Here is a 26639-nt window from a genome sequence, read left to right as displayed (position 1 = left end):
GATTCAAATGATCATGCTGGGAGATAGGTGTTCAACTTTGACACACGGCGTCAGCGTCACTGCTGAGACGGAGAATATTAAAAACACTGTTTCTCCAGAGGGAAAAGAAGATGAAGAAAAGGAGATGTCAAGGACCAGAGACAGAGAAACTGCAACAATGTTTACTTGAGCTGAATTAGTTCCCTCTCGATATTCATTTCAATGAAAACAATGTCGGCGGCATTGTTGCAGACACTGCAAATACCCTGTGTCAACACAGTTGTGAAAAATATGAGAGGGGAAAGTCACATCTATAATATTCCCCCGAGGACCACTGTAGCAAAGAACCGAACATTTCCACTATGCAAATGGGTTGAACTATGACTTTGACCGCAGAACACAGGAGCGGGAGGGACACAAGGGGAGAAATAGTGAATGCTTGTGCCTCTTTCCAGCACTCCGCTACTCCGGAGCCTGGGAACCTCAGCAGCTTGGCCGGGCTCTGAGAAATATCCTGAGCTATAATGTAAACACGTCTGAACTCTGATCTGCCATGGCCCTCCCCTCCCCACTTCCAGTTTAACCCGGAATTCTGTGCAAAGGGGTATGCCAGTGACATCAGGAGCCCACTTTCTCATTTCCTGAGCGGGGTAATGACCCTGGGGAGAATGGGCCGTTTGAAGTCCCGAAAAAAAAAAAGAAGAAAAAAAAAAGAAAAGAGAAAGCTGCTCTGAACACCGATTGTTCCCGCAGAGGAATGGAGGTGGCTGCTCACATTCGCCCTGGACTGGTTTTGTCTGATAGATAAATGTTGTGAACTCGTTAGAGCCGGGCTAGAGCAAAGAGTTACGGCGAGGCGAGGACGATGTCAACGTGGCGACGCATCCCCCCGCACCCACTGCCCCAGTGGCAGCTGCGAAATTAAGATCTTTTAACAACAAGTCCAGGAGCCTCCGACGTATCAGGTCGCTGATTGTCAGATAAGTGTGGGAACGGTTATGGATGAGGTATGGCTTATCCAGGCATCGCACAACCGTCAGCTCCAAATAAAAAATAAATAAAAAAAAGACACCCGCCGCAGCTGTCATGCTGATGTCCACACGGAGTGCAGAAAATGTGAACACTGCTTGTCTTTCACCTTGCGGGCACTGCACATAACGTACACCTGAACATGCCTGTTCCCACAGGGTTCCAGTTTCAGCACAGGGTAGCAAAGCACTTGTGGAAAGACACTCCAAGGCTCCTACTGCCCCCCCCCCCCCCCCCTCCCGTCTTTCCCACCCCCACCACACACACACATACACAGAAAGAGAAAATCCGGCCCTCCCTTCAATTAAGTCAAGCAGGAAAAACCTGACAAACCTCAAAGAGGTCTCTCAGCAGAAGAAATCGCATCAGGCATGAACGGCTACCTCTGCAAGGCCCCTCTGAAGATGTAGATGTACATAAACACGGGCTATTTTTGCTAAGTGGCTGCCCCCGAGCTTCACATCTATTTCACGTCTAAAACCCAGACGATGAAAATACGTAATGTTTTCTCAGTCAAATGGATTAAATAGCTACCATGGAGCACTAATACATCGGCCCTCCAAAAATTCCCCCTTGACTCTGTTGGCGCAGACGCGTTTGCGTCTCGAGGTCCACATAATGCTTGAGATTCAAACAAAGTGCCCGGCAACAACGGGAAGCATGCTGAAAGCACAAATCAACAACAAAGGGATACAGTGGGGACTCTGATCCAAACCCCTTGGGAGCTGAGGTATTTCAACCCAGCGAAATGTTCACTGGGATGAAACACAGAATAGTGGGGTAATTCATATTCAAAACATGAAACGAGTATCCACGCACCGGCACAAGAGTCGACTGCACCGTCTAATTTGCAGTTGGGGGATCAGCGAGGAAATTTAAACAATTCTGCAGCCGCAACTCATTTTCACATTATTGGAGTGCATCTGAGAGCAGGTTAGAGTATTAAATAAATAGCACAGCAAAACAAGTCAGGCTCCTTGTAAGTAAGTGTTTTCTTATGGACTCATCTGTAGACTTTTCAACTAAAGGGGTCTGTGTGTAGCAGTTCTGGGAGCTATTAACAGAAATGCAATATAATAATCACAACTATGCGTGTCTACAACCACCTGAAAGAAAGAATTGCTGTGTTTTTGTTAGGTAACAAGGTTACATTACATGTCATTTAGCTGATGCTTTTATACAAAGCAACTTACATTGCATTATAACCCATTTTTTGCCTGGGGAGCAATTAGGGTTGGGTGTCTTGCTCAGAGACACTTCGGCATGGTTAGAACAATGATTCATATCTACGTTGGGAGCGAGTCCCCTCTTGTTGTTTGCAAAATGAAAAGTGTAACTAAATGAAGAAATCAATCAGTGATACAAAATGTATTTGAAAATGTCATGTTTCTCATGTATTTTCTGGCCAAAATCTAAAAAACATCACAAATTATCACATTTGCAAAGAGGAAATCAATCAAGATTTGGTACTTTTGCCAAATATATGACTTAATCGGCCATCAATATTGACGTTGATATTTCCCTGCTCCTTCATTCAAATGAGAATAAACAATGCAAAACTCACATTCCTGACCTGTTATGCTTTACTGCCCTGGGTGTAAATTAGCAGAGTGGACAAAAAAAAAACACCCAACACAACCTGCACCGCCGGGGAAGGGATGTAACAAGGTTGATGCTGATCATGTATTTTTCGACAGTGTAAACGCTGTGTCTGAAGGTAAAGCTGTTACCTTGCACGCTCCGCTAGAGGCCACGGACCTCAGCCAAGGACTTCAAGCAGATGTCTACGGAGGAAAGGCTTTTAACCCGAGACATGCAGCCGTTCCAGAACAACTACAGGCTAAATTTACCCTAAAGACCCGGCTACTTTATACCTCTATACAGCAGCAGAGCAGACCCGGCCCACCTGGACTCTCAGAGGCCCGTGTTCCCCTGAGCTCGCACGCTCGCTTCCATTGTATCGGTCCTTGAAGACTGAGGAAGAGATGGGTCTGCTACATGATTCCAGCAGCCCTCTTCAAAGACAGACACAGCCTTCCCATAGGCCGCTGAATAAAACATAAGGCGTGTGCGGCAGGCTGGGTTTTGCACGTGTGTGCGTGAGAGATGGGTAGAAGGGTGGTTGGGTGGGGGAGCGGGAAGAATTTTTCTTTTTTTTTCATACATTGCCACTAGACATACTGTAGAAAAAGAGGATCTATGAATGCCTTTGATTTGACACACATCCTCACTGCCCTGCTGGGTTTCTGGAAGCTTTTGTCTTCCTCGATTCATATGTATTTTTGTTTATTGGGTCTTTTTTTTTTTTTTTTCCTCTACGCGTGTTTTGTGGTAGCATGGAACTTGTTCACAAAATCTAAATTAATCCAGAAAAAGAAGGAAAGTGTGCTCATTTCAGGAGGAGAAGGCGATGGAAATCTTGCCAGGTAGAGCGATGTCCCAGATTCACAGAGCATTGTCTACACAAAACTGCTGCTTCCACACCACATTTGCTGAGCCTGCTCTGTTTGAGACAAAGTGTACCGGATAAACCTTATACTCTTTATTTTTACACAGATTGGCACAATAAGTGATCATCCAACCAGAATATTTAAAAAAAAAATGAAAAAGATCAACTTAGATTCATTTGATCAGAATAGTCAAAGTTCTGCAGCTCATACAAAAAGGGATCAAAGGAACCTTTATGCTTTTTCGAGTTTGAATGAATGACTAGAACTGCATAATCAATAAATGGCCTCTTGCTAAAAACCCACCTTTCCCCCACTTTACTGGCACTCAGGCATTTCATTGTTCTCCGTCGTTCACCGATTCACGGAGCTCGGGAAAGAATTGACTGTACACCATGTCTCGTGGGTCTTTTCTGGGACAATCCGCATGCTCAGGAAGTGATACACGTTTACTGGCATTTACAACCCTGTTAGCTGCAACTGGATTATCATTGGCTGGCTGGACGGACGAGGAACAGACCGCCTGTATCACTGCTTAGCACAAAACATGTCCAGAAAATATTTTTTACAACCACTTAGCGTTTCATTTTTGGATTCCAATTATAGGAGAACTAGTGATTTGTTGAAGGTCTTGACTTATGACATTGTGACACTGGATGATATTAAAAGCTGTAGTTCATGAAATTTTAAATGTTTTAATACATTAAAATAAACACTCATTATCTCAAAAAAGGGATTGGAAAATAAAGCTCCCCTGAGAAATGACAGTTATCAGTGTTGTTTTTATATTCGCCGCTTACAAATCTGGTGTCTGGGTCGGGCCGCCAGAGGAGGAGCTGGTTGAAGCCGCGCTCTCCCTCGAGGACACAGCAATCACAACCACAGAATAGACGTGTTAGTCGTCTAGAACACGTGTACGCCGATGCGTTGATCCTAAAGCTCTGTGTACTGGGGAATAGGGACATTCATTTCATGCGCGATTTAGCCAGAAGATGATACTGTAGCCACTAACCAAGTGAGGATCAACATGCTGTCCAAACAAATGTCATCCAGAGGCAGCAATTTCCTTGGAAACGGACGGGGCGCAGCATTGGCTTTGTGTGTGACATGAACAGACTCCCCCCTTCCACACACACACACACACACACACACACACACACAAGCTGTGCTTGCACAGATCTAGACGGTGCTAAAACTTTACCAACTGCCATCGGTTAGGAGTGAGGAATGTCCAGAACATCACGTTACATGCCCCTCGCTTTTATTGCACAAGTCTGCAGATCTGGCTGACGCGTTTCGGTTAAAGAGCCGCTGTCATGTTTCCCTTGGCAAATTGTATTGAAGACCCCTGCTGTTTATCTGGCGTCAATCAGAAGACACAATGGAGGGAGAAGTCTGATTGTTATTCACCTCGGAAAAATGTTACCGCCTCAAATGGATCTGGAAATACTTATACTGATTATAAAAATAAATATCTATAAAGCAGATTACTTCCAGCTCGAACCACATGCATAGTGTACTCCTCTCATGTCAGATGCTATCATTTTGTTGTAAGACATCTATGGCGTATTCTAAATGGAAGACGACGCATTTCTGTCTGCCACTTGTGTACAAGTTTTTGAAAATCAAGTTCAAGTGTTATGTTGTCACCGTGTGTGAGCTCTCGATAAACACCCGTTTGAGGAAGCTACTTTTTGTCAAAGTATCATAATATAGCACATGTGAAAACGCTGTGTTAACCAGAGTATTGTGACATAACTTTAAGTCAAAGATTAGGACATTTTAAATACATATTCAACACCCATTTACAAAAAGCACAATGCAGGAGCAGAACTTGATTGTTTAAACTCTATCTTGGAATAAGCACCAATGCCAAATAGAAGCAGGAGATTACCGGATGGCTTTCCTTCAGTATGTGAAGGCCTATCTTAATGTGTTTCTATCAGAGCACTATGAGCTGCACGACTCATCTCTATACAATGGAACAAGTCTAATCACATCAGGCTTACGGAGCAGCCGGGCCGTCAATAAAAACGGCCCCCACGTCGATTCCCCTCCTCACTAAAGGGGACTTAAAGTGATTCAGCATCCAGACCAACTGAAAGCCAGCTACCTCTAAAAGAAAAGAAGAAAAACTCTATCCGTCCCATGACAACATGGGAGTGATCTGTGGGATGAACATGGATCCCTACTTCATCCACGGGGTTGGGTAAAGCTGTGGGCTTCACTGTGGGTGGCCCCCATGGACCTGGGCTAATTGTTTCACATCTCAGGCGAGCCAGGCCGAGATCAGACCACCGGCAGCTCTCATTCAGCGCTTCGACAGCCAAACAGGGAATGCCAGGAAGCACTTATAGTGCCCACCACACCTCACTCTCTCTCACACACACATGCACACACAAACTCTTCATCCGTCATACATGACCACGAGAGAGTAGCAAGGCATTTTCTTTTGAGGCCATGTTGTTAATGCACTGGTCTGATCCACTGAATTAAGAGGTGTGACTAAGTGGGTTATTTTGCAATGTTGGCTGAACAAAATGTTCTTGAAATGTAAAAATAGTAATTGTGACACTATTAAATATTTTTTTTTGTGATGCAGGTAAAGCATTTTAAAATCAGTAATTAATATCAAAATAAATGGTCTAACGGTGTAATCTGCAAGACACCGTTATATGGTGGTCTAAAACCCCTTCAAAGGAACCCAATCAGAGCAACCCTCTTAATAATATTGCAAACCATCAGATGTATCAGATGTACAGAGGTCCTGAAACCTTAAATCGGGAACATCTGATCTGACAAAAGCACAACGGACTGCCGTTGCCAGTGCTGACCTTTTGTACAGGATGCTGCAATTGTGCCAAACGCATCAAGCTTGAAGAGTATTTGTGCGCTGCGCCTTTGCGGGGCGGCTCACAGTAGATGGTGACAGGAAACATAAGGAGAGAGAGGAGGATGGCGAAAACAAAAGTTACTTGGCCAGATTTTAAGCGGTTCAGTGATTCCTGTTTTGGACCACGAGATGACCAGGAAGACACACGGAGTTGCAAAGTGGGCAAACAGAACATCAGCACACAAAAGCACTTTTCGCGTACGCCGCTCCGGGCCTACAGTCCTCAGATCTGTCACTAGAACAAGACGGGGTCATAGCGGAATCCTCCCTGTGCACACGGGACTGTTAATCACCAGGCTCTACTTGCCTACTGCTTTTTCAAGGCCTGTTTGACTTAAAGTAAACACGTGCAGGAAATGTATCCAGTGGCTGTAAACATTTTTATGGGGGCCTTGTGGTTCATGGCCAAGTACATCTTTCAGCAAGGTGCTTAGTGAGCCTTTTGTTAAAAAGCGTGATAACAGGGCACGACAATGCACGGCATGCTACACGCGGTGAGGCTGAGTATTTGTTTGTCAGGCCTTTATTCCGTGTCCTCGTTGAGGCAGCTGATCTGATGAAACCCAACGTCTGTACATCGCAATACGGAGCTACGGTTTTGCAAGCTCTAGCCTGACCCATTTCCTCCGAATGCATTCACCGATGCAGGTATGAAGGGAAAGATGGGAAAATAAATAAAAAAACACAATCTATGAATCCATAAATACCCAACAGCTTTCGACTGGTTCACGCAAGCATGATGAAAAAAATCATTTTTCTGAGTCGTCAGTTAAGCAAGCGCTCGTCTTTCTTCTTACCAATTTCTCCAATTTCATCTAAAAGAATATCCTTTGTTAATCTGGTCTCAATGAGCACCGTTGTTAAGTGCTGCTCACCCTGCACTCCCAGGCACTCATAATCCATTGTGTTGTTTGGTCCTCGCTTGGTGTACATTTCCAGCACAAATTCCAATGTGAACAGTCAATAACATGCACAGATGTGACCATTGTAGAAACCAGACTCTTAAATTCAGAAACATGTACTATGTGGATCTACAACTGCACTCTTGGAAGTATCAGAAACACAAGTATTTGTTTTCAAGTGATTCTAGATGGTATTTTGTTTCATTTGCAAGAGATAGCTCTGCAGGATTTAAAGTGGAAACATGCCGTTTAAATGTATTAACAGGAATTTCTGCAATGGCTGCTGTTCTGCTTCACCCATCACCGCGAATTGTTAAAAAAAAAATATTAACCTCAGGGTTGATAAAAACATGTACGCCAGGATCTCATTTCCTCCTCCCCATCTTGCTGCACTCATCAGTTTTATGTAGAACACGCTACTCCAGAGTGAACATCAGTAAAACTGAAACTGCACATGATAATGATGTTCCCTGACCTCTTTTAGACAGTCAATATAATCCATGATGTTGTGTCTTGCCTCCCGTCATCAGTCTCCACGGCTGTACTGTACCTAACAGCACGAAAACTAAATATGTGGAAAGCTTTGAAGCTAGACTGCCCTTTATGTTCGCACCATACATCACGGAACATGCACTTTTTCTAAATATCATGACATATCCTCCTCAATCCCTGGGATGACAACGAATGAGCTGACGGAATAATCATTGTTGCCCTTTTCACGGCTCTACTGGAAAAACACATTTTACATTGTTTATTTTTCCATCCAACATCTCCAGCAAATCTAGAGCGGGAACATCTGCGAGCTTTCACCCTTTTGACATCTTATTGAAACACTGCTTGGGAAATAATTCATACTCTGGATGCTGAACTCCCTCATGTCCAATGAAAGAAAACAATAAAATAAATCTCCCGTCTTACTGGCTGTGCTCTTAACAGGAAGTCAGTCCTATCAGCACTAGCAGGCACACACACAACGCCCCGCTGGGTTTCACAGTTAAGTTACCCTACCCTAGGTCTGTTGTTAAGGGAGAACATCCCAAAACTTTACAGTCCTTCATTCCCAACATCCTTTTCTCTGAAGATGCTCCAAATAAGGTCACACCGCTCCTTCCGTGACACAGGATCGCTCAGAAACTAAAATAAACCGTGCTGTTAACAAACTCTTTGACAAAACCCTGTTCAATGGCAGGTGGCATCCTCTTGAGAATTTAGTAATTCACTCGACACAAAGCAAACTGACTCTTCTGTAGTGTGCATCTTAAATGTGTGTTGTTTTTTTTAACGCAGCAGAAAGCATCTGCATTTGCTTTTTGGATCGGCTGCAGAGCAAAGAGATGCTGACTTGGTCGCCGTTAAATGCAAAGCATCCCTGTGACCCCGAGACAATAGTCTCTGAGTGGAAGGCTTAGCGAACCACTTTAGTGATCCTGCACCACCCCGTCCACTTCAAGGCCCTGACTTTACGTCAGCTGGACCAGGAGCCGAGACAGATTGTGACTCAATGTTTTCAAACATTGTTGTGTCACCTGGTCTCCATTCCATTGTCCTGTGAGGTTGGACAGAGTCTCGACTGTTTGTCAAGGGTGCCCAGCCCCTTGTAATCTGTGTAGAAACATGGCATTTCATTGATACTGCATCAACGACAGCTCCCAGCTGAGTGGCAGATTGGCACAAATTCTGGTTATATCTCAATGTTATTAAAAGCTGTCCTTTATGTTTGGGCTGAACTTTGCCACAAGTAATAGCAGCCATATTGTAAAGGATGGTGTCATCCTCCAAATTCTTCATAAGCATCATCCCAATTGTTGGTAGCCTAGTAAATGATAAGCATTCATTAACAGCACAAGCATCAACTGGGTCTCTCCAAAACTCACCGCTATGCGCGTGGATATCTTCTGCTCGCCCTCGGCGCCCTTCAGCTCTCCGTTGGCCCTGCTGTACTCTGGAGGTTGCTGGTTCGATCCCCGGCCGCCCTTCGTCTTCCGGTTCCCGGGCCCCTGGTGGACTATGTTGAGCAGGTGAAGCGTGCTGTCGTGCTCCCGGTCCGAGCTCTCGGCCTGACCCCTCTGGTAGCGGTTCTCGCAGGTGGAGTGGTGCCGCCTGCACAGCTCGATGCGGGCGCGCAAACGCTCCACTATGGCGCTGTGCAGCTGTGGCACCGCGGAGCCTCTGGACGTGGCCCCCACCGGCCCGTTGCCGACCCCGGCGGGCATGGTTCCCAAACCGACCCCCAACATGGGTACGAACGCCCCTGCAGCGGACTGAGCCGGGGTCGCTTCTCCCATGCCCGCAGGTCCCCGGCTAGTTGGTAGAGACTGAGGTCCACTGAGCTTCTAATGGACCACAGCACGGGCATGGAAGACACAAGACGCGTGCACGCAGCTAGGATCCCATGTGGAAGGAAAAAAAATACACTGCCCTGCACGCACTATCGGCTCACTTGAGAGGAACTGCGATGGAGCCAGTGGTATTCGTTGAAAGACAAAACGCACAATTAGAACTAGGAATGTTACGGTGACGCGAAGGATGAAGCGACACTTGCTCGGAAAGTAAGAGAAGGTCAGTGCAAACTCACACAATGGCTCCACGGAGGCGTTCAAAAGTCTCAATGTTGCAGGTTTGTATTAGGGATCGCTTCCTTGGGGAGGGGGGGGGGGGGGGGAGGTGCTGCTGCTGCGGTGTCGGCTTGTAATTAAAACGGAAATGATTTACAAACACGAAAAAGCTCGTGGATTCACAGCTGCAAGAGATCCACTCGCGCTTTACGACTCGAGCTGTGCTCGCAGATGAATTCTATTCAGTGTGGATGATTCAAAACCACGGCACGCACAACTTCAGTTCCATCGGCGGGGAGATCCCTGGTACAACGCCATCCTACTTTAACTCAAATGTGCCACACTTGGGGAAATAGTCCGTTGAAACAACAAACAAAAAAAAAGGATCGAGACTGCGAACTGTACAAAAAAAAATCCAAGTGAGCGCTTAGTTCGCCAGGACTGGACAATCGACCAACGCGCCACAATTCACGAAACTTCCACGACTCACGGCATTTTTGTTTGGATTCCAGTCCTCTCTCCGTCTCTTTCCCTTTCCACCCGGATTAAAAGGATCTGGTGGCGAATTACAAGTCAGAAACCACGCAGCGGAAACGCGGGGGAGCCGTGGCGCGCACCGACCGAGATCCGTCTCCAATAGTCCATTGACAACCGTTTGCCCGTGTGGCGCACCGAGGCAATAGCGGAACCACAATACACAGACCCTCATTGTACGAACATTCCTCCCCTGACATGACACACTCACGAGGATGTCGAGGTGGTGGGGGGGTGGGGGTCCAATCGCGCCCCCTAGTGGAGCGAACGGGGGACGCTCCCGCGACGCGCGCGCCGCGTAACGTGACAGCGGTGGCGCTTGCGTGAGGAATAGGTTAGCAGTAGTTCATTGTGATGGTGCGTCACTTCCCCCGTGGTGGACAAGTGATTGTTTGTGGTAGTTGGTTTAAAGAGTAAAAGGCGCTTCAAATGTTTCTTGGTATTCTTGGTTGTTTCAGTGAGTTGCACCAAATGTCCTATAAACCCCTGGTCACGTGGTGTCGATGCAACGTCGGATGAAACTAATATTTAGTTGTGTTTTTAACGATACCGTGTCTGTGCATTTAACCTGGTTAAGGCAGTGTAATCTCACTGAGATGTGGATGTGGTTTATAAGGTAGTCATGGGCAAGAAGGCAGGGTAAAAGTTTTGCAAAAGCCCTGCATAAGCAAACATAAAATAACAGGCTTCAAAATACAAAACAGCGAAAGAATAGAAAGCAAAACATTAACAACAACAAAAAAAGATGGCAGCCTTCAAACAAAACAGAAAATTGCCTAAAAAAACACAACAATAATTGTCATCCAATGCCAAGACAATCAGACAACCAATTTGGGCCTTGTTCATGTGGAAATACATTTCAAGTTGCAGCTCATTTAAACTCTCACTGTGTTAACTAGCAATTCATGCACAATTACAGCGCACATTTGAAATCCCACTTACAGGTAACATTCTACAAAGACAAACCAATTTACAAGCACGTCGATCGAACTGTAATGAAGAAAACTACTACACAAGCCAATGTTCCAATTAACCCCCTTTGTTTCTCCCCCGGAAAAGATTACATACAAATAGGGTCCTTCATTCTTTTTTTCTGGAAACAGGAGGCAGCTGCTGTGCCTGAAGTGAACTGCAAGCCATTTATACCGTCTGTGCAGCTTTTCGGTATTGCTGAACAAAGGTAAGGAAAGGTTAGGTAAGCTAAGGGGTATCGCTCTCACTTTCGCAACGAGCAGCGCGTGCTGCCTCGAGACCCCCCCCCCCCCCCCCCCAAAGCACTCACACGTGGCCCACTGGCCCCCCCCGGCACGCAGCGCTGACAGACTCCTCCGTCCAGACTGTAAATGAATCGTGCAGGGCCCGACACACCGGAGACGGGACCGCGACCTACCAGTTGAGAACGACTGCTCCACACTGCAGATTAAGACTTTGGAGTGGAGGCCAGCACACCACGGTTCACACTAAACTAGCAGGCAATCGCACTGACATTCACACACACAGGATGCATGCTTCTTTTTTTTTTGAAGCAGAAGGAAACTGAAGGCCCCACAGGAAAACCACAAAGACGTGTGGAGAACATGAAAATTCCACACAGGAGGAAGCAAAGAGGACAGCGAAGCAGTGGAACACAGACATACCTTGCTGCCCTTTTTGAATTGCCCCCCTGTGCGGTGAAGCCACCTGGCACCGACCTCCGGTTTTAATTTAATTCTAGTCGTCGGAGGGGTCACCTGCCTCTTTGTTTTATTAGTCAGGAGGCTACCAATACTGTTTTCATAAATACATGAGTAGAGGTTGAATGAATACACCACATCATAACTATAACAGGACTCTTGCAGACCACTCGTTGTAGCAGGGTATTTTATTTATCAGGTAGACACACTGGTGAGAATAAGATATTCATGGGAAAGAAAAAAAATGTCATTACACAATTTATTTTTCAGCTTTTCCCTCTCTTAGTCACTTGGTCAATCTGTCATTGGGGACTTGACATGGACATTTTTAGCCGATTAGTCAATTTTATTGTATTAATGGGTCAACAACATTTTAGTCATCAGCCATTACAGGAAAATATGTCACATCATGAAGTACAATAACATCCACTCAACAAGCACACCAGTTTAACAGATCCAGGAGAAACCCATTCTACTGTTTTACTATAAACAAGAAATAATACATTAAATGCATATTTTTTTAACTTGGTCACATGTCTTGGAGAAATGATGTGTGTGTGTGTGTGGGGGGGGGGCTTTGCATATTTGAAAATGTCTGGTAAGAAAACACCTCTATGTACAGGCATAAATCCTGACTGAAACCTCTTGTGCATGTATCACATTACTCATCTTATGTATCTTTAGCAATGTCAATGGGTGCAGCTGCTGTACGGCACAACAGGGGGCAGCAGACTTCAACTTGTGCGCATTACAGCACCAATTTAGAATGTGCAGAAAAGGGATGAATAATGGCATCGTTGCTCTAACAAATAGTTTTTTGTGTTTTATTTAAAGAGGAACCTTAACAATGAACTGTACCACATTGCCATCGCACTGGCATCGTCTGTCATATTGCTTCACAAAATCAACAGTTTGCATACATCGATGTTAGTAAAGAGAAGGTTTTCCTTGTCTGATAGTTGTTGTTTTCGTTCCTTTTTACAATTACCAACTGCAAAATGCACAATAAATTAATAAATTAACACACAAGCAATCAGCAAATGGTTTACAGTAGTAGCAATAACAGTGGTTACGAAATGATCACTAGTAGTACAGTACGTCAACCCAGTGACAGTCTGACAGGAGATCAGAGCAGTCTCTTCAATCCCACCCAAGTCAGGCTGTCATTTAACAAACTACCACTTACAATCTACCACGACACGTACACAGCTCTCCTGCTTACAACGGGTATCTAGATAATAAATTACACATCCATTTCACTTCAGAGGCGGACAGGTTTTTCTTCACTATTCTCTTTCGCCTCTCACTCTTTGTGAATCACAGTTCGCCCCAAAAAAGGGCTTTGCCAGCGCAACTCCAGCTGCCAGCCTCCTCATTTCATGTATAGATCATAAAAATTCAATTTTGGGAATAAAAAAAAATATATATAAAAAGAATAGAATACAGGCTGTAACAAACTTAGCTTAATTTAGCCTCACCCCATCCTCATGAATATCACCTGCCTACACATTTCAGTAAAAAATAATGATAAAAAGAATACAAAAAGCAGTAAAAATGGTAGAAAAACATTAAGAAGTAAATCTTAATGAAATAATCTATAATACCATTTCACTGCATGGCCACACAATTCATAGAAAGGTCAAATAGTTATTCACCCTTTAGTGGTTCCAGCCCACAATGGAATACTGGACTTTGACTAGAAACTGTTCATTCAGCTGTCCGAAATACAATATGGCTCTCACTTGAACAATATTGTGAATTAATTGAATTTATCAAGGCAAAATTTAAATAACAACGTAAGGCAAATGAAACAAATAAAAGAGTTTAGGAAATTAAGAAAAACATTCTTTCCTAAACTATTGTTAAGTGACTAGGATCACTGGCAAATCTTCATTGTGGCATGATGCCTTTGCAAGAAAAGCACATTGACACATTACTGTAGTGCACATTTTGTCTCAGACAAGTGCAACAAACAGTTGTGCTGCAAATATGTCATTCTATTAATAATTTATGCACAGAAAACACATGACTCTCCGGTGACAGATAGCTGTAGTGTATCAAAGACCAAAGGCGTACATCAGGAAAACGTAATTATGGTTTTCTCCTTAGCTTGTATTCATGGTTTTCCTTTATTTATCTGTAGGGAGAGAAAGATGAGGGAGGGGTTATCTGAACTCCTTGGAAAGGACACCTCCTGTTCTGTTTTTTACGTCCTCCAACTCAATAATTTTTAATGAAATGTATTAGAAGACTGGCTGAAGTAAATGGCCCACAAAAGTTAAACCAACACAGATACAAGATGCTCTTTCTTCTTCTTCTTCTTCTTCATCATCTCCTTTTTGTCGGTCTTGCGCTCTTCTTTCTGAACATTTAGACGCTCCTGACTTTGTACCGGCACTGAAATAATTGGCCTGCCATCCAGCCCGACAGCTTTTAAATATGGTTTGCACTCATACTTAATTAAAACCGAGGCATCAGCCATCTGCAGTCATCGTTAGGGCTTCTGACACAAGCCTTTCCGTAGTTGTAAGGCTGTATTTCCCCCCCTCCTCTTAACAGACATGCGCTGCTAAGCTGAAATGATTGCCGGCAGTGAAAATAATCTCCTCACTTCTTCTGCAAGGCTCAGCACAAATGATAGATTGAAGTGAGAAAAAAAAAAAAAAGAGTCTGCCTGCATGCCAAAATTGGAGTGCATCTTGTCAATCCTGAGACCAGTGAGCGTACTCTTACATTATATTAATATGGTTATCGACCAGTTAGCCTCCGCTGCCCCTTTAAATGGCAGCCGATGGGTAAATGTTTGACTGCTGCAGAGGGGGCAGGGGGGGGGGGGGGGGGCAGCTGAGGATGATATTTTCCGTACACATTATCAATTGTCCACGGACTGCTATAACAGTCTGCATGAGGGGCTTTGGCAGGACGCTTCACCTGTATATGGCCTGATATTCTGCGTGTTAGCAGTGCATTGCAGTAAAAATCATCACAGAGAACAGGCGTGGGATAGGTTATGGCTTTTTTTTGGTCCAAATCACTCAATCTCAATCAAGGCCAACCAGTATTCATAGCGATGATAGACACTAGAGATGCTCGAGTTCAGCTTGGTTGGACTTGAGGTCATTGTTTTGCACAGGTTGGTGTCAGGACTTGACCCCCTTGGCAGGTTCAGTAGACTGCCGTACATCGGTCCACTCTTGCATGGTGCTTTGCAGTGCCTGGGTCTTCTCCTTGTCAACTTGCACATAGTCCACCTTCTCGTCAGAGGTCACAGAGGATGTAGACGGCTGCGAAATGATCAATAAACAGGAGTGAGCTCCCGGGCCGTGATGCAAACTGCACTGCAGTAGAAAAAAAGGAAATGCAGAACAAATTGAGTCAACAAAATTGTCTGCTTACTTTTCTGTGTGGACTGGGTGACCCAGGCTGGAAGTCCAGCGCTAGGTAGTCCACGTTGCCACACTTCCTAGGGGCCGGGCTGCTGGTGCCGCTCACGGCCGGGGAGGTAGACGCTGGGTTCTGCTGATGGGGACCAAAGAGCGAGGTTTCACTCACAAAGAGTAAGCACGGCACGAGTTTGTTCATCAAAAACAAAATGAATAAACAATGCTGCGCTCCTGGTCGGATATCGGCCCTCACCATTGCCACGTAATTCTCCTCGCTGTCTGCAGAGTCTGTGCTGGTGATGCTTTGTGTGGAGATGGGTCGACAATGCTGGGAAGACATGGAGTTCATAGCAGGCCTGAAGCGAAGCAGAAAGGACAGTGAGTGCTTCTACCTTCTGGCAGGCAGAAATGAATTTGTATCATCAAAATTGATGTGTGTGTGTGTGAGAGTCTGTCAGTGGCCTTAGGTAACCTAGCGTGAATGACATGATACTAGACTCACATGGGCCGTGTCCAGGACATTGTGACTGGGCTCTTAAATGGCAGCTCATCAATGATCCCATTGTGCTTCAGATCCAGAGGTGTTGGCTTTGCTGTGGAAAACAAGAGCAGGCGCCGTCAACAAAAAAATCATCGTCCTCGTGAAAACAGTCAACAATGCAGTTGTTGGAGCCTGGATCGCAACCCGAAACTTTGAAACCAGGGTCAAAAACTCACATTTTCTGTTTGGTTTGAGGTTGCGGTTGATGGGTGGTGGCGTGACATCACTGAGGCGGCTGGGCCGGTGACACAGGGAGGCGCTGCTCCCCTTACGGGCAGGTAATGTTGCAGAGAATCCTGGGAAATCAAAGTGATGTGGCCCGGGGCTCATCGGGATGTAGATATTTTTAGGGCTGTCAGCCTGGGCAGCGCTGAGTGGCGAGGAGCCAGGATTCATGGGCACATAGTTGTCATCCGAGTTGCCGCTGTCTGAGCGAGTCAGCGGCGCTTTAGTTCTCTGTCGTCAAAGGAGACAGCGAGCGCGTTATTCTCTTAAACTCTCTGGGCCCAAATATTGCAAAGGAAACGGAAGCACTCAATAGGAGTAAATAAATGGAGGAGAGATGCCTTTCCTATCCCTGCGGTTTGTCTGAGGAGCGAGTGCTGCTGTGGGGGGGGGGGGCGGGGGGGGGGGGGTGGAGAGAGGGACTCACCAGGTAGGAGCTGAACCCATCATTGACAGACTCCACAGACTGGCCCGAGTTGTTGAAATGGATGGGACGGTGATGGCTGTTGGTTTCAAAGGAGGAGCCTGGGAAGCGAAGCGAGGAGAGAGATCAATGTTTACAACCGACATGAACTGCTCACGTGAACTGGTACCAACACAAAAAGACAAAAATGCTCAGCTTTTCGAAAAAAGTAAACTCGCATCTCTAAATGCGACATACAGAACAGAAGTGACGTTTTATTAAATGCTTCACTGTGCTGCACAGGTGTGTGAACAGCCTGTAGCCCCAGTAACACGGGTCACAGGTCCACCCTAGTCTCTGGCTATACAAGGCCCGAGCATGGGCTCGGCGAACACAGCGTAATAAGAGGCCGCACACTGTGCCCGCGAGAGGGTTTGTCTTTTTTTCATCGCTTATCAGGCTGGAACGAGGCATTCTGGAGCTGGCCGTGTGGCTTGAATTTCATTAGCGTCTCAACAGAACAGTGTCTGCTGGACTGGGCCGTTTGTTTCTGTTCAGCTGCTGGCGTTAAATCATCACGATGAGAGATAGAGGAAAAGGGAAAGAGTGAGTGAGACGGAGGGCCGGGAGGGGGGAGGGGGGGAGGAAGCACAGAGTCTCCGCGGCACCACAAGAGAACGGGGCCGATGAAGTCAGACAGACATGCATTTGAAAACAGGAAACAGGTCAAATGTGCAATTTCAAAGGATCTGCATGTGTCAACCGAAAGGAAACGAGTGCCGTTGAGAAACAACGGATCAGGAAAGCTGTCAAAGCACTTTTTGCATCCAGTGTACCTCTGTGCAGGCGGATGTTCTCCACAGCGGGGAGAGTATTCCTGCGTGGGATAACCGACACGGCAGGCTCCACATCTCCGTTCTGGCTCCCTAACGACTGGGGACTCCCCCACTGCCCCTCTGAACCCTGGCTGGGTTTAGGGGGCCTGGGAGGAGGACCACTGGAAGACTCCGAGTTGGAGGACGTCACGGCATTGTGGTTCTTGTCGAACGTCCGGGGGATCTGGTAGAAGGAGCCAGGCGGCGTGGGAAGGTCGTAATTGTCAGTCGCTCGCTCGTTGCTGTGCGCGGTGGCGAGGGCGTTGCAGGGCGTGTTGAACGTGTAGACCTCCTCGTTCTCCACATCCGGGTCGCCTAGAGCGCCGTGTGCCGACGCCTCGGAGCTGTAACCGCGCGGGAGCATGTAGCAGGCCTCCGGCGGGGAATCGTCGAGCCCCGGTAACTGGTGTTTTCCTGGTTTGGGCAGGCTGTAGAAGCCGTGCAACTGGGCACCCATGCCGTTGAGACAGTGGGAAAAGCCGTGGGAGAGTTTCTGCACCGCGGAGTCGCTCCCCGCGAACAGATTTCTTCGCGTGGCCTGGGAGAAACTGGCACTCCTGCAACATGGATAAAGGCATACACATATTACACAAATACAAAAACGTTAAGTCTGTACGGCCCCCCCACTTCCCACAGTGCCTAAATGCTCCCTCACACTCCAATGGAAACCTATTAAAACAATACCAATGAAATGACGCACATATCCACTAGATGGCACTGTAGCATTTCGAGTCACAGCACAGTAAAAAAAACAAAAAACACATTGTCATCCCCTCCAGAGAACATTTGGACAGCTCTAGCATTCACATTAAATTAATTTTCAACATTTGTCAACATTGAGTTTATTTAACATTTCCCTGAAAAGTTGATGTGTCTACATATTTTCTGCCATGTTAGCAGGGAGAGGACATTTGTGACTTTCCCACAGTGGCTCCGCTTTGGTGAGACACCCAAGGGACATGCCTCATTTATTCTTGCTCCTTCGTAGAGCTTGACCTTGAGTGCCAACTAGAGCAACCCTACAGCTTAGACATTTCTTGCCAGTTAGCTGAGCAATGGTCCGATTTAGTTGGCCAAAGCCAAGATATCCTCAGTGAGTCGTTTCTTTGTGTCTGTACTGATCTCCCTTGAGGTGCACTGCAGCTTTCTAACGGTGGCGATCGATCTTGATCAGAAATCGAACCATTTCAAGTGAATATGCATCAAAAGCAATACAATTAATATTGACATAACGCTTTGCTCCCACAGACTTTCTTCTCATGTCGGACGGAACGTTGTGTTTCATCAATTGTTCCTCCGTCTCCTCAAGATTTCAAATGAATCGACGATCTTGTTCATTACTCTGCCTTTCAGCACCGTGGCTGCAGATTCATTTATACCATTGGCGATCGGACCAGTCGTCGTTTCATTCTGAATCAAAGCCTGCGTCTTAATTCATTAATTAATTAGCAGACCCACGGAGCAGAAGCCGGCGAGGGAGTGACAGAAATATCTGCATACGCTGATGAGATGGATTGTGAGGTTCAGTTCCACAGATTTATGTGCAAATCGCGTGGCTGAGAGGGCAGTTCTACCCCGCGCGGGTCTAAACCTATAGGAGTGATGAATTGCTGCCTCAACCTCATTGATCATCTACTGTGCCGGCTATCTGCTGAATGGCATCATTATTTAGGCTGCCTTTTGATTCTTGGAAGCGGGGCATGGCGGCGGCAGGCGGTGAGGTGAATGTTAATGAAAAACTCAGGAGTGCATTTCACATAAACACTCGGTTCTTTTGTTCTCCCACTCAGCCTATAGCTGGGATAACAGAGCGGAGTAACCAAAATCACTCATTTCATCTTAAAATAATAAAACAGGATGGTCATAGTACCCATATTGCCATATTATTCAATTTAATATTTTTGTTAAAAACGGGTTCTTCCGCAATCAAAAACGTTATAACATTTCCACAATGCTAAGACCCCCCCCCCCCCCCCCCCACACACACACACACAATTTTCCCCAACAACAGAAGTTTTGACCCTTGGGGGAATCTAAACGGAGGAAGCGCCGTAAACCTGTACGTTGACCTGCATTAAAGGATAACAGGAAACTGACACAGGACGCCAGAGGGTCGAGACCTTTACCGTGCACTCTCCGTCTTCCTGCTCATGCACTGGTGGAGGAGGAGGTAGTCCTGGGGTGCACTGTTGGGCAGCGAGCTGTGGTGTGTGTGGCGGACAGGCACATCAAAGGTGAAGAGGACAGGCTGGCTGGAGTGGATGGGGGCCGAGGACTTGCGTTCTCCGGTCAGCGGAGCCATTGAGCCGGTGACATCTGCTCCGACAGAACGGGGCATATGGTGTAACCTGCCATCTGCGGAGCGGAGAAATTGGAGTAAAACATGGGCCTTTTTTATTTATATATTTCTTTTCCATCTAGATATTTAATGATTGAACCTGCATGATGTTATTCTACAGAAAGAAGCAATTTACCAAAAAACATCCTCTCAACATTTTCCTTTTGTTGTCACAGGTCTTGAAGTCAAAGGGCAGCGTGTAATCCATTTGAGGATTTTAAGCCTCTACATGACCTTGCCTTGCATGGAGTCTGGTGTTCAGTAGGTTTCAGCCTGCAGTCTGATCAATAGAGACGAGGGATCAGTCTCAAGGGAGGAGAGAAAACAGAATCCTTCGGCTTCATTTGTGCCGCAGGGTACAAGCGATTCAAGAGCCCATGATTGCTGTTGTTCTTTCCGACCAGTGTAGATGTTCTTTGTTCTTAGATTTTATTGCGTTGCATTGTTTTGCAACACAGGACTGTGTTTATGTGTCACATTCCTGATATCTGCATCGAAAGGATACAAAGAAAAGATGAATCTGAGAAGGGGATGCTGCAAATAGACTAGGCAGGAGGCCAAATAGAGGAGGCGCACACTGAGCTGTAGGAGGAGAGAGTGGGCGGCCCACTGATCCATCGACCCACGGTGCTGTGTGCAACACAGGCTGATGGGAGGGAGAGAAAGAAACTCTACCAATCCTCTTTTGAGGGAATGAATCTCTCTTTTTCACTGTACAGAACATGAAAGTTGTTCTTTTTTAATAATATTTTCATATAATGACCATTTGATTTAACAATTTTACAATAAATTACAATAATTTATAAAAGGATAAAACCATAAAAGACAGTAAATCTATGTTGTATGTTAAGCATAGATGTTGAATAAATGACTGAAAACACCTGTTAATCAACTGCTTCTGACTTAAATTATATCTGAAAAGTAACATCCCACTTTTCACTCCTTTTTCTCCAACATTCTCCTCCTATATGACACCATAACAAAGCATATTATGGGTCCAACTGCCCTTTAAGAAGAAGCTGATGTTCTGCGTCAGCTGACCATACGGACCACAGCGACTGCAAAACACTGAAAACACACGCAAAACAACAAGTCTGATCGTGTTGTTGTGTGTGTGTGTGTGTGTGTGTGTGTGTGTGTGTGTGTGTGTGTGTGTGTGTGTGTGTGTGTGTGTGTGTGTATGTATCCATGTGGGGTGGTTGGGGGGGGGGGGCTATTCTGAAGCCCTGTTAGCTGAATGAGGTCACATCCATGCCTGAGGGGGAAAAGGGCCTCTGCTGTGGGATCTCCAGGCCAGTGCATATCAGTGAGATGGCCAGCCCCCCCTCGCCCCTCCAATGCTCCTCAATTACACCATTGTTCTGAGAGATTCCACTCTCCATAGGCATCATCTCCTATCTCTGCAAAAAGCTTTGTAAAAGCTTTCATCCAGTGCGGTGAGCACTAGGGCACCACTAACATGGGTAGATATATTGATTTGTTGCAGAAAGACAGTCCCCCTCCCACCCCCCCCCCCCGTCAAAGTGGAGAGCTGGAAAAAACACATGCAGGCTTAATGATACTGACGACACAACTTCAAAACTAAAATGTAATTTGGGTTCTTTTCATGAAGTGCGTGTGCACTATTTTTATGCCTTCCTTAAATGGTTTTTGATTAACTGCCGCACATGACAGTCCGAATCAGAAGGAGAAGACGGGTCCACCCCGCTGACGGAATAGCCTACATGGCTCATCACTGACACTAATGGGTCTGATGATGTATGTTACCTCTGGGAAGAGGCAGTTCACAACAAAGAAATGGAGAAAAGAGCACAAAATATGAAACTTTACCCTTAGGTGCTTCTGGTAATAGCTCCTCCACTGACTAATGAACTGTCATATTAGGTGGTAAAATGTTTATTAACCAAAAGGTACAAGTCATTTGTTACACTGCATATGAAATATAAAAGTAACAAAACTGGGAGGGACAAACACGACCACAAATTTAAGCTAATTATTATCTTTTGAAGTAACGAAGTTCACATCATTACCAAATGCTTCTTTTTCTCTACGACTAGACTGAGACCTCGACATTCCTTCACTGTGAAACAAACATCAGACCATCAACAGCAATGCATTAAAGGAGCCTTTTGGTTGGGGAAAACGACATACTGCTATTCTGGGTCAAAGAACTCCTAAGTTCACAAGCAATTTTCCAATAATGCTCCATAATACATCACCTATGTCTCATCTGCTCCGTGGCCATAATCTAATAGAAGCCAGATGCTGGGCTCAGGGGGCCAAAATTAGAACCCTTCCGGATCGCTAAGGACAAGAGCGTCTTTGTAGGGTGCTCATTTCCTCTCAGCCAAGGCAAATTTAGACGAGGACATATGATTATCTAATCTGAAATGAGATATAAAAATAGGGAGTATCCCACTGACCTATTGAATGGAAATGGTCTCTGATGGAAGCATGCAGGAAGAGGAAGCATTTGAATCTTCTCAAAACAACACAGTTGTACGCTTGTCATCAGGATAACCACTTTAATACCCTATAAAATTATAATCATGGAGAGTGCGCCTTGACCACGTGCCTTCAAATACAATATACAAGGGAAAATGCCAATTGCTTAATGGTTCCATAAGAGATAAATATAGAGCCACAGGGCCGAGGCAGCTCCAAGGAGTTTGGCAAATTAACCTCTCAGATATGTCTCTGGAGGGTGACTGGTGTATTTGTGTATTTGTGTGTGTGTGTGGGGAGGAGGGGGGGGGGGTGGGGGGGGGGGGTCAAGTTAAGGGTTTGAGCCTCCGACGGAGTCCCAGGAGGCCACATAAGGGGGACCATTTGCATGTGTGGTTAGCAGATGGTGGGGGGGGGGGCTTCCATGAGACGGACATAACTGGATGAAGGAGATGATAGCGGTAGCGGAGTTGGGTTAGGTAGAGCTTGACAGGACGAGGGGAAAATGGCGTTGTTGCTCTGGGGGTTAGCCTGAAGGGGAACATGTGACATGGCTGTGTCATTGTCCCATGAAAACAGCTCACGTGTGTCAAGCGAAGCAGGCACACAGGACCGTCCCCTTATCACATTACCCCCCCCCCCCCCCTTCGCCTGCCTGCTCAGCAGCAGCATCATCATGTGAGCATCGCCCATCGACTACACTGCGACATCAATTTCCCCCAACACAACACACCGGGCTGATCAATCACGTCAAAGGCCCGGGGCTCGTCGTGGCCAGTGCATTACAGAGTTTGGTCTAAAGCTGAAGCTTATTTTCAACCCTTCGACCTCATTTCTGTAAGGCGATGGATAGATAAATACTGTAGCCCTGCAACTGACGGATGAAGAAAAAAAAATGGTGGTGGAGGTTGAGTGAATGAGAAAAAATGGTTACTTGGAAACGACTGTGTCAAAAAAAAAAAAAGAGATCCTTTTCTGTGACATGCATGAGGAAACGGGAGATCGGTGTGGAGATCATAATAAATGGGAGACTGGGACTACAATATTCACTTTGGTGATACATTCAGGGTGCTTTGTGCAATCCCTCCAATAGAGTTCAGTGCATTTTAGGGTGGCATACATTAGATTCTGCACTGAATCAATTCACCTTGATTGTGTTTAAATTTGGCTCAGTCACCTGTTGACAGCAAAGCCGGAGCCAATGTTAGTCAAAGTTGCCTTTTTGTGTCATCTTCCAAATGAAAGACTAAACATACCTTAACATACTGGTTTGGCGGATACGAGTTAAAATCTTGCGGCACTAAGACAGGAAACAATTTTCGGCTAGCCCTACGATTAGAACAAGCAGCAGTCCTCTCTTCATCAATAACAAGCAGGAAGCCCTCCGCTTGCTGTAAATCTGCTCCAAATAGGGACATGAAATGTCTGTGCACTCGCGAACACAAGAAGCAACTCTGTAGTCATACCTTTATCTGCGCCAACGCTACCAGCTGACCAATTAGGTTCAGCAGCGTGTTACAGTGTGACAGACGAGCCAGGCCTACCTGCCCATTGGACTCCAAATTGCTGAATACAAGATGAAGACAGGTAGAAACATCTAATTACAGGAGCTAAACTGCATATAAACAGTCAGCCAAACAAAATATCCCCATCCAGAATAGTCCATTTGCAGTTTTAATGTGATTTTAGGCCAGACAGACGGCCACCAATCAGAGGGATTGTCTTTGCCACAGGGCCGATAGTAAACCTGTCAATTTAACAATTGAGCGGATTGAAGATGAAAAGTGGCTACACAATACGACCCCGAGTATGTGCACAATGACTCTTACACAAATGGATGGCCAGACACTCAAGAATAAGTAAGGATTGAGGAGAACAAGAAGGAGGAGAAATGAAGGTCAGCTAATGCTTGTGTCAAAAAATGATCTTTGCCAGAGAAGAACAGCATTTTGTTTCTACAGCAAACTCTGATTTCACAACATTACGCAACTGCTTGGATGCTTTTGGTTTGTAGCATTTAGTGGAATTCCTTTGGCTTTACCCTGGTTGGAAGAGGTTTATGTGTTGCCAACACTAGTCACAGTTTAACTGACGTTTCTCTGGCGCAACCACTGTTGAGGTGAAAAGCAAGCAATCAACACAATGTTAGTATCATCCTTAAAGTCGGTCACTATTTCACATAGACTACAAAAATCTGCATTGCCTCTGCAAGAATGAGCAGGCGGAGAGGTTTTGGGTGGACTAAATGAACATTTATGCAATGATTTCACCAAGTCAAAGGAACTCTTACATCTTCAGTGTACTAATCAACAATCAACATGTGGGGTTTAATGAAAAGAGATTAGAATAAATCTAATCTCTTTTCAGTAGCTATTGGACAAAGACTGCTGAGCCTGCTGTTGGAAATGCTGATTTAGTATTTTATTCTTTTTTCCTCCCATTTCTCACCATCAGGGCAACAGTTTAACTGAAAAACAATATAGACTTGTTTTTTTCCAAGGGACAGCCAGGGTAACGGAACAAATGAAGAGGCGGAAAACAAAACAGTGTGAGAGCCGTCACACCAAAAAAAGGGAACAATAAAGAAAAAAACAAAAAGAAGACTGCTGACAAGTAAAAACCGCATCCCTTAGTTGAGATTATCCTCGTCTCGGAGTTCAAACAGCTGAGAGCAAGCCGAACAAAGCCCATGATTGACGAGATGATGTTCCATTCATTAGATGTGCTCAGGGGTGGGTCTCTCTGGATGCACACACACACACACACACACACACACACACACACACACACACACACACACACACAGCCATCAGTATCTGATAACAGCAGCGATAACACCCATGGACATATTGCCTTAATTTCCAAAAGCAAGTAGCTCTGCCCTACGTGTCGGTGCAAGACGGGCTGTGGTGTCCATTTTCTCTGTAACATCTACAGCATCAACATGCAGGGGGGTTCCTTTATTTTTTGCTGATTTGTATGTCTCCGGTCTTTACACATGTTGTATTTCGGGAAGCATGGCGGTGGCATCAGTAGCAGACGGACCTCAGACGGCTCTTTGGCAGCCGAAACCTGACCTTCCAGGGCCATGGAGTCTCGTTATATCAACAAAAGAAAAATCAATGCACATGAAGGGCACTTTGGGAGGCGAGAGAGACAGGCGTGTGCATGTGTAGAGAGTGAGAAGCCAACGCAGAGAGAACGTTTCTGTTTATGTGCACTGTACATACATGCAAGTATGTGTATATTGTTTCATGTTAAACACGGGCCTGTTTCTCTTTCTCTCTAGAAGGATTAGGATAAAATAAGAGATTTAAAATTACTTGCTTCTTGAACAGTCCGCGTTCAAACATATGGAAACAATGTCCCGGTCATTTGGGATATTCAACAGACCTCAGAGGAACTACTTTCTACGTAAAATTATTCGTATGCAAACTATATTTACATAACTTTATAGTAAAAGAAGAACTTCCTCAAAGATATGGTGCTGTTAAGTTTTGGTTATTTAGAGGCAAATATCTTAAAATATTAATAAATAAAAACTATGATTATAGGTTACCATGAGGATTGAAAATTGAGGTGAATTTATATTTTAAATGATCTTTTTTTTAATAGTTTGTATTAAACCTGTCATTGCTAAACAAATGCTTTGTAAAGCACCAAAACCCAGTCAGGTCAATGTGCATGTGGGGGTGTGCACGTGAGACAATGCATGGGGAATTGTGTGTAATAGAGATATAGGGGGGAAACAAGAGAAAAGACAGAAAGAACGGGAAAGTTGTGCAACAATGAACTGCAGTCATGTGCTGCCCTTGGCCAAACTTCCTCACAGTCCCAAAAGGCAGCTCCCCATCAGCAGCAGACGCCAACTCTGAATGACTAAAGGTAAGTTCAGATCAAAGTGCTGATATAACAGAGGGAGCCAGAGTCTCAACTAAATCCTCTGAGAAACCCAAACATTTCTACACAGCTTAACACTATTGTGTAGCTAAGCCGGATTGATCTCTGTGATAACTTTGGACTTCCAATTGGCATCATCCGGAACAAATGTGTCGACATTATGGGTTCACAATGCCATCAATATACATCTCAGAACCCAGAAAGTGTTCTTTCCCTCTGCCTGCCTGTGTGTTAAAAAACATCTACACAACTCTGCATGTGTGCGTCTTACGTTTGACTCTTGTCTTCTTGTTCTTTTTCCATAAGAGGAATTAACTAACAAACCAACCCTGTTGGCCCTGATTACCGTCCGCATGTCTGAGTCGCTTCATCAAACTGTAATCACAAAAAGCCACAAAAGTACATGTTTCTGCATCAATCGATAAACACCCAGCGCGTTAAGGTACTGTTAATGTGTTGGTGGGGTGAAACCGTGGCTCGGCCCCATGAGCACTACATTCTCACAGGCTGAAAGAAC

The 26639-nt window shown here is 45.4% G+C and overlaps 2 protein-coding genes across 3 annotated transcripts in view; both read right to left on the bottom strand.

The window, feature by feature from the left end:
- zmp:0000001236 (mastermind-like protein 2) overlaps positions 1-10645 on the bottom strand; it is a 32885-nt gene extending 22240 nt beyond the window's left edge. Inside the window, exon 1 of the mRNA XM_037466269.2 lies at positions 9125-10645. Coding sequence (XP_037322166.2) covers positions 9125-9535 — 411 coding nt within the window. The 5' untranslated portion in view covers positions 9536-10645. The remainder of the gene's footprint in view (positions 1-9124) is intronic.
- A 1537-nt stretch (positions 10646-12182) lies between these two features.
- Positions 12183-26639, bottom strand: part of gab2 (GRB2-associated binding protein 2) — a 30027-nt gene continuing 15570 nt past the window's right edge. Inside the window, exons 3-10 of one of the 2 annotated variants that reach the window (XM_037462366.2) lie at positions 19566-19794; positions 17401-17996; positions 16589-16686; positions 16113-16392; positions 15898-15988; positions 15649-15751; positions 15409-15531; positions 12183-15296 (exon numbers count right to left, since the gene is read on the bottom strand). In XM_037462366.2, coding sequence (XP_037318263.2) covers positions 15153-15296; positions 15409-15531; positions 15649-15751; positions 15898-15988; positions 16113-16392; positions 16589-16686; positions 17401-17996; positions 19566-19794 — 1664 coding nt within the window. In that variant the 3' untranslated portion in view covers positions 12183-15152. The remainder of the gene's footprint in view (positions 15297-15408; positions 15532-15648; positions 15752-15897; positions 15989-16112; positions 16393-16588; positions 16687-17400; positions 17997-19565; positions 19795-26639) is intronic. The other variant, XM_037462374.2, reaches the window with a different exon arrangement.

This window comes from Pungitius pungitius, chromosome 3 (assembly GCF_949316345.1).
Source record: "Pungitius pungitius chromosome 3, fPunPun2.1, whole genome shotgun sequence".
Taxonomy (NCBI): Eukaryota; Metazoa; Chordata; class Actinopteri; order Perciformes; family Gasterosteidae; genus Pungitius; species Pungitius pungitius.
The sequence above is the reverse complement of the archived record's forward strand: the minus strand, read 5'-3'. Positions and strand labels throughout refer to the sequence as shown.